At 33.6% G+C, this 8,926-nt stretch overlaps 1 protein-coding gene across 1 annotated transcript; it reads left to right on the forward strand.

The window, feature by feature from the left end:
- The first annotated feature begins 1,951 nt into the window (after positions 1-1,951).
- LOC105323928 (uncharacterized) lies at positions 1,952-8,689 on the forward strand. Its single transcript, XM_066082350.1, has 5 exons — positions 1,952-2,016; positions 2,156-2,212; positions 2,556-2,630; positions 3,690-5,665; positions 6,062-8,689. Exons 1-5 carry the CDS (start codon positions 1,983-1,985, stop codon positions 6,728-6,730), a joined length of 2,811 nt encoding a protein of 936 aa, XP_065938422.1. The 5' UTR covers positions 1,952-1,982; the 3' UTR covers positions 6,731-8,689.
- The last annotated feature ends 237 nt before the right edge of the window (positions 8,690-8,926 follow it).

Here is an 8,926-nt window from a genome sequence, read left to right on the forward strand (position 1 = left end):
CCACGGCGAGAATTGAACCCTGGAGCCTTAGTTTACTAGCATCACCACACATCCTCTGCGCCACGGCAACTTACATATATGTAAGCGTTTTTATATCCTTTATATCAGTGGATATTGAATCACTGTATTGAATGTGTTTACTTGAAAAGATTTTGACAAACCATTCAGTTTGTAACAATCAATTATATCTAATTTATAAACTACATGCATGCATGTATTTAGAATGAAATACGGAACTTGGTCTTCAGTGAACAAAAATATATTATACCTAAATGGAAACCGTTAGGTTCACTATAGTAGGCTTTTTGACATGTAGTTAATAAATTTAAACCGAGTAGATATACGTTCATCATATTTATAGCTATAAAAATGTAAGAAAGAAAATGAAATCATTTCTTTTATTAAATGCATTGATACTATTAGGGTATTTGTTCAATTTCCCGCAATTTCCAGGTTTTCATGATCGCGGCGCCGTTCCAATATGTTTAAATATTTACATGTAATTGTATGTACATGATTTATAAACTATCAATTCTATAACAAACAAAATTACCAATTACCGGTGACGTATTTACTGCATGTGGCAATTGCAAATGACTTGTACATACAATTGTATGATGTGCCAGGCCGGGTATATTTGACATATTTACCCTTATACATATATTTAAATAATCAACCCCTATTTATGATCACCGGTACATTAATTAATTAGCCTCAAGATTTTACTCTTACATACATGTATCGTTAATTTGTAGACGTAACATCTTTGAAACCCAGAGCTAGGAAATAATACTTTGAAAATGAATTACAAATGTAAATTTAAAACTTTTATTCAGTAGACTTATCGTATACTCGTACATACTAAAAATCAACGCCTTTAGAAACCCTGACGTGCACCTGGGCACACGACACACCTGTTATGTATATCTTGTATATTCTGTGTTAGTTCCAGGGGTTTTCTTAAGTTGGACAAACAATAGACTTTAATTAGATATACACAAACATGCACCTGGGCACACGACACAACTGTTGTGTATATCTTGTATATTCTGTGTTAGTTCCAGGTTTTTTTTTAAGTTGTACAAACAATAGACTCTAATTAGATATACACAAACGAACAAAACTATGTCTAGACAAACAAAGCAGTAATATCCTGCCCGATATAACAAAGGCAGTTGAGAGTCTTTTCATCTTTAACATGTATCTAGCAGATCTAGAGTTAGAAATAATGAAAATTGAAAAAAAATACAAACCTTAAACCGATTAACAAATTAAATCATGCATTTTTGGTTCATTATCTTTATTTTGTTTAATGACCGGATGAACTGAGAGAGAGAGAGAGAGAGAGAGAGAGAGAGAGAGAGAGAGAGAGAGAGAGAGATTTTTTTTTCACCGATTAATTTATAATAGGAAACAAACATACTTTAATTAGTTTTATGCACATATTAAGTGCAGAGACTGCGCTCATCCCTACAATAATTTTGAAACCCCCCAAAAATTATAAAGAATTTTATAACGGCAATCTGTGTCCATCGGAGCGGTGCTGATGATAGCGATCTGTGTTTAATGGAGCGACGATTAAAACCGCCTGGAACACCCCCCCCCCCTTCCTTGGAAATTATATTATCACTCGGATGACCCCCTTCCATCTCTATAAAAGAGCTTTTGCATTTAATATATGTGTTCATTGTTCAGCTTGATCAATATTGACTTAAAGGCCACTTAAAGACAGTGTAAAGGCAGTGTAAAGAGAGCGTAAATGCCACTTAAAGATGCTTAAAGGTGGCTTAAAGGTGGCTTAAAGAAGTTTGGACATTAAGGACCTATAAGCACTTGCTTAAAGGTGACTTAAAGGCGGCTTAAAGGTCGTATAGCCTTTAAGCTCCTTTAAGTCACCTTTAAGCCACCTTTAAGGACTTGCTTAAAGGTGGTTTTTCGTCCTGTGATGCTGTTTATTAGAGAGAACTACAGATTCTGAAGCAATGGACGCTGATGGATCGTTTTCTCACCCAAGAGGTATAACATAGAAAAAAAAATTAAATTTTACAATTTAATAGAATCATTTGTATTGTCTAGTGTTGTGGCTGTTTTGTTGCTGATCATCATTTTGAATGAATAATACATTGGTTAAGTGAGCTTTTTTTTGTTCTTTCAGAGGACCAAGAGAATGAAAGGCAACTGTTTGTGCCTGAAGACAGTATGGAAATATCAGGTAAGGTGATATCAAGTGCATAATGCTCTGATATATATTATATTTCATGTATTATAATATAGCACATACATGAAAAATATTTTTTATTTGGGGGAGGAGTGGGGGGGGGGGGGTGATCCCAACCCATTTAGAAAAAAAAAAACATTGTGTATCATGTTCACATGCAACATGTACAGGTGTAGCTGTGCAGTTATGAATTACATGTAGAATATAAATCTCAAGATTTCAATACAAAGACCTATCACAAATTGGTCCTTGTGAAGTATGACTTGTACAAACTGAAAAGACAAAGTTTAATTTGCTATTTTGGATATATACATACAGATTTCAATTTTATCTTTAGACACGGATAGAAGAATTGATGCTCCAGAAATTACCAAAAGCGATAGTGCACCATGCTCTCAGACAACAGATTCAGGTACGACAAATACATGTGCCCCTCAGATAAAAATATTCTGATTATATGAAGTTAAAATTATATTAATTCCCAGAAAGCAATATTGTGAATTTTTAAGAACCACTTTGTCTGCAAGCTTTCTCATATACAGAAGTGTATTAGGAAGTAAATCTTGCACTCATTATCTTTCAATTGAAAACCCTTTGCCTGATAAATATAAAACTTTGTGCAGCGATTGATTCTGATGACTACAGTTACAGTCCATTAAGCGTTATACGTTTCCACTCGAATAGTTAGCGAACTCTAAATGGAATTCGCAATGAGCGAACGCAAAACACAATTGAAGCAAAAGCACAAAGTGAACGGTGAACTCATGATGAATTTTATGTAAACGATTTATTCGGAGTGCCTTGGGAGCTTACTCTTACATTGTATTTCATCAATATTCAGGATGAAAAATAACAAATAAGAAATACAGCACCTAGTCATTCACTGTTAACTTACACTGTTAAAAAAAAAAAAGAAGAAACACATGCAATGTTATTATGGTATTCTTTAAGTCATGAAAAAAACAAAAATCAAAAACAAAACATAAAAAAAACCTTTTTTGAATTTACGGACTTTCGCAAGATTGTGTACTTTAAATACTACAAATTAAATGCTGATTCAAATGACTGATGAAAAATGTAAGTTTTCTTCCACCATTATATCACACCCTCTTTCCTCATTTTCATATCCCAGTGTACTTTTTATCATTGCTGTATATTACTTATATTTACGTTTGAAAAAGACAAATCGTTCAGAACTGTTAAAATTATTTAGATTTTATGTTTACAATAATCCAAGCGACAAGAGATAAGCACATGCTATGATCATTGTGACGTCACGAAAAAGTTCATACAGAATTGAATGTTTCAAATGTGTATATATATATATATATATATATATATATATATATATATATATATATATGTGTGTGTGTGTGTGTATCCAACAGCTGGGTTTAGACTAATACTTTGAATAAATATATTTGAAGGAATATACCGGTATATATATATTTATTGTTATATTTATTTTTAGATTTTGATCTTCTGTCATCTCAGAAAACTGTGGGGTCTGATTGGTCCAAAGATGAAAGATCACAGCGTGAAATCTTTAATGAAGCTATGGAATTAATGTCAGATGGAAAGTACTCCCCTTTAAAATCACAGCCATCAATGAATCTTGATCAACTTCAGTATTCAACGAGAATGTACTACATACGTCAAGCTCGTACTGCCTTCCAATATGTTTGTGAAAGCATTGCACCATCCCAGGGCTCCCTCTTGATGAAAGATGTCTTGGAAAGCATAAAACCTAAAGATCAGGAACCCAGACCTAAAGATCCCCTCACAGAGACTGTCGTAGAAGCTTACCAAAAAGCTGAAGATTACACAACTAAGATACAGATTTTGTCCATAATTGTGGGAATGTACACTAAGTCAGAGCTTCAGACTTTTATTGAAGGATTGACCATCTACAAAATTGATGCTGCAAGAAAGTACGCTTCAACACATGGACCTGGACAGTATGTAACTCCACCAAAAATATCCCGACTTCGTCTTTCAAAGGAGAAAATTCATCACTTTATTGAATTCATTTCTGCTCCGTGTTATCTTCAAGTTGTTGGATTTGGATCAAAAAATTTGAAGTTATCCTCAGGCCTTACAGTGAAAGTTCCAAAGATGATTAGAACAATGATTGCTTCTCGGCTTATTACAGCATATGAAAACTACTGCAATGAGAATTCTCTAATTTCTCCATCCAGGGCAACTCTTTACAAAATTATCAAGGCATGTGCAGCCTCCCAGCTTCAATCTCTTCATGGTTTGGACAACTTTGTTAATGATGGTCTAGAGGGCATCGATACCTTAAAGAGGATTGTGTCAAATCTTGCACTTCCAGAGATTAGAATAGCTGAACTTAAAGGGAAGATTGACACTTTGAAGCTGCATCTAAAGAGTGGGTTTAGAAGTCACATCAGACCTGAAAGTGACTGTGCTCAACACTGTATACAATATGCATTGTCGGAAGAAGAGTGCCAGCATGCTCACACTGGTACCTGTGAGTCTTGTGACATCATGTACAGTGTTAGAACCGAAATTCATACCGTAATAGAGAGTACAAATTTTCCAAGCATCCCAGAAAGGGAAGAAGTTAAACATGACTTTGGGGTGTCAGCAGAGAAAGTTTGGGCGTGGAGGGATCATTTAATCAGGAATGTTAATCAGGACTTGTGTAAAAGGGACATTCTCCAAAACTTGAAGTCACATGAGGTGTTGATAATTGCCGATTGGGCCATGAAGTACTTGCCCCAGACTTTCCGTGAGACACAGAGTGAGTGGTTTGGGAAGCAGGGCATAAGTTGGCACATGATTTGTGCTGTTATCTGTCACCCACATTCAGATGACATTGACAACAATAACAAGTTTGACATCATTTCTATGATTCATCTCGTTGAAGAAGGAAAGCAGGGATGGCACTTGGTGAGTCAGATCTTTGGTGATGCTTTCCAGACATTAAAGTCTCTTCATCCACATCTTAGGGATGCGTATATTAGATCAGATAATGCTGGATGCTATCATGCATTGCCAATGCTGTCCTACCTGTGGAAATTCCGTGATGAGCTGCCATTATCTATAAAGGAGTACAATTTTAGCGAAGCTCAATCAGGCAAGGACCTGTGTGACTCTAGGACTGGAACTTGCAGACTTCACATGCTGAACTATGTGAACGAAGGTAATGACATCCTCAATGCTAAACAGATGAAGTTGGCACTTGAAAGTCATGGTGGCATCAGAAACACCTACATCTCAGTAGTAGATCTCTTAGCTGAACCCCAAACACCAGTGCTTTCTGGACAGCTCAAATCCTTCCAGATATCACAGCATAACAATTTCATTTTTCAAAATGATGGAATGATGGCATATAAAGCATATGGCCTTAGAGGAAAGCTTATTTCAGCAGAAGATATGACTAGAATTTCAGAAAAGTTGCTATTGAAAGATGAGAACTTGGTAAGTACATTGTAATTATTTCAATCATTTTACAGTTATGAATGATGGATTGCATCAAAATGACACATTTTGTCAAATAGCAGCATATTAGACTACATATTGTTACTAATATTAGTCTAATATGCACAGCTTAAACATTTCTAGAAATATATATATCAGTTTTAGTAATTAGGGTGAAATCAGTAACTTAAAAACTGTTTATAGGATGTGCCATTGCAAAATAGCTTTAGAATTTTACTCAGGAAATTGCTTTTACATGTTTATTTGATTCTTTTAACAAATATAGTCAAATTTTAAGAATACAAAACATATTTTTAATACCTGGGGTATATGGTTATTTCTGAGTGTAGGTATTATCAAGTTTATAAATTACTATATGCATTTGGTATTCTTCAGGTCTTCTCTGGAGTGAAACAGCCAGACCCAAAGCCAACTACCATTCAAGGAGTTAAACAACAGGACCATTTTCCTTGCATTGATCCAGACTGCATCAAAGTATTTAGGAAAGAGAACCAACTTGTCCAACACCTTTCTGTCGGTCAGCATGTCTATGATGAACAGCAGTTTGACACCCTTGAGGACAGGAGTAAAAGGCTTTGGTCAGCACAGTGCAGTGAACTTCAACTTAATCAACAAATTCTCTCATCTGTCCCAGTGGTTTTTGAACAACCAACAAATTTTTGTGAAAGCCATGGCTACGCTCTAAAACGAAGAAAAAAGACATCCCGCTTTTCTGGAAAGGTGAGAAATTACCTCACTACCTTGTTCAGAAATGGAGAAGAGACGGGAAAAAAACCAAGTCCACACACAGCTTCTAGACAAATGCGATCTGAAACAGATGGAGAGGGAAACAGAGTGTTTTCTCCAGATGAATGGCTCTCCCCTCAACAGATTAGAAGCTTCTTTGGAAACTTATGTTTGAAAAAGCAGAAAGTATCCAACATAGTGAAAGGCGAGGAAAGTGCAGAAAATGATGAAGATCTTCAAAATGTAATCAGTGATCTTGTTGCCGTTGAACGTAGCCAAGTATTATCCAGTATTGTCTCTGAACTGACACTTGGTTAAGAACAATTTCATATAGGAAATACTCTTTTACTTTGAATGTGAGGGTGATTACTTCTGATATCTGTTATTCTTAAAATGGTATTCAATTTCCTGATACTGTCACACTGGTGTAAATGTGTACATCTTGATACTTTTAGTATTGATGTATAGAATATCAGAATTTGTCTTTCTAGTTAAGTTCCTGTTCAAACTCTTGCCAGCTAGAATTCAATTTAAAGTTTCCAATGAAGTATCACAGTCACTTGACGATATTATTTGGTTAATTGTGATACATGCATGAATTGATGATGTTAGTCCTCTAATAGCACTATATGTGTATGAATGATGTAAGTCGTCTAATAGTGCTACAGGTATAAATTGATTATGTTAGACCTCTAATAGACAAACATGTAATAAATATGTATCAATTGAGGATGTAAGCTAGATAATAACACTTCATTAATGTTTTGATGATAAATTTTGTCTAACGTCACTTGTATGAATTGATGATGTTATTTGGCCAATAGTGCTACATGTATGAATGTTGGTTAGTAGGTATGTATAAATTGATAATTTTGTTTGTCTAATAGAGCTACAAGAATGAATTGATAATGAAGTTTGATAAAAACATTGATGTTGTCAGTTCTTTAATAGCATTTCATGTATGAATAATGATGTTATTATAAAAACATGTATATGAATTGATAATGTTTGGACTAATAGTGATACAGGTATGAATTGATTATGTTATTTGGCTAATAGCGCTACATGTATCAATTAAGGATGTATGCTAGATAATGGCATTTTATGAATGATTTGATGATAAAAGTTATCTTATAGCACTTGTGTGAATGGATGATGTTACTTGGCAAGCTAATTGTGCTATACGTTTGAATTGATGATGTTTTTAGACTAATGGTGCTACATGTATGAATTGATGAGGTTATTTGGCTAACAGCGCTACATCAATTGGTGATGTTATTTGGCCAATAGTGAAACGTACATACATAAATTAATGTTCATAGTTGTCTAAAATTGCTACATGTTTAAATAGATGATGTTATTTGGCAAATAGTGCTTCATGTATGAATTGATGTTGTTTGGTTATTAGTGCTACATGTATGAATCGATGATGTTATTTAGCTTTTAGTGCAACATGTATGATGATAATAGTTGTCTAATAGCACTACATGTACGAATTGATGATTTTATTTGACTAATAGATAAGTGCTACATGTGTGAATTGATGTTGTTTGGTTATTAATGCTAATACATGTAGTTGTCTAATAGTGTTACATGTATGAATTGATTATACATGTCTAAAAAGGCTACATGTATAAATTAATGATTTTATTTTACTAATAGCACTACATGTATGAATGGATGTTGTTATTTGGCCAATAGTGATACATGTATTAATTGATAATAGTTGTCCAATAGCACTACATGTATAAATTGATGATTTTATTTGACTAATAGCACTACATGTATTATTGATGTTGTTATTTGGCTAATAGGGACACATGTATTAATTGGTGATGATAGCTTTCTTAATTTAAATTAATTGCACATCGCTATCTATTATTCTTAAGTAACTGAATAATGAATATTTTAATTCACAAATTTTGTATTTTTTATTCTGAAATTGAAATTTTCTATCTGATATATTCATTGAAGGTTGAAATTTGTCTCTATTGCATATTTTATTGCATAGCTTTGTAAAGAATGCCTAGTTATATTTCATGTAAATAACTGGTCAGGAGTAATTTGGTCTTTGTTTTTGCTCCATTTGAAGCAAAGGCTCATTTCAAGTATTTCTTGTAAACGAGTGTTACATGTAGGCATTTTTGTTTTCATATCAGGTGGTTATATGTACTTTTTAACGTTCATTACTATACCAAATAATCCATGAATATTAAACAGGTTATATATTATGTTAAAAGATTGTTATTTGTTGTGTTTTTCTCAAATATCATCTTATCAATATATGCTAATGTTGTAAACTTTGCTTAAAAATATTTGATAATAAGAATCGTTTGATATGTACACTCATTAAAATTTGAATACATGTAACATGAAATCCATTGTTATTGTACAGTTTTATGTCAGAGTGGATACTTACGGTATAGAAATTAAGGTGGTATGGGACATCTGTCAATATTATTATGGATTAATGTATGTTATAATTCAAATATTTCCATCGGTTTAGAATGTTCA

Source organism: Magallana gigas, chromosome 4, assembly GCF_963853765.1.
Source record: "Magallana gigas chromosome 4, xbMagGiga1.1, whole genome shotgun sequence".
NCBI lineage: Eukaryota > Metazoa > Mollusca > Bivalvia > Ostreida > Ostreidae > Magallana > Magallana gigas.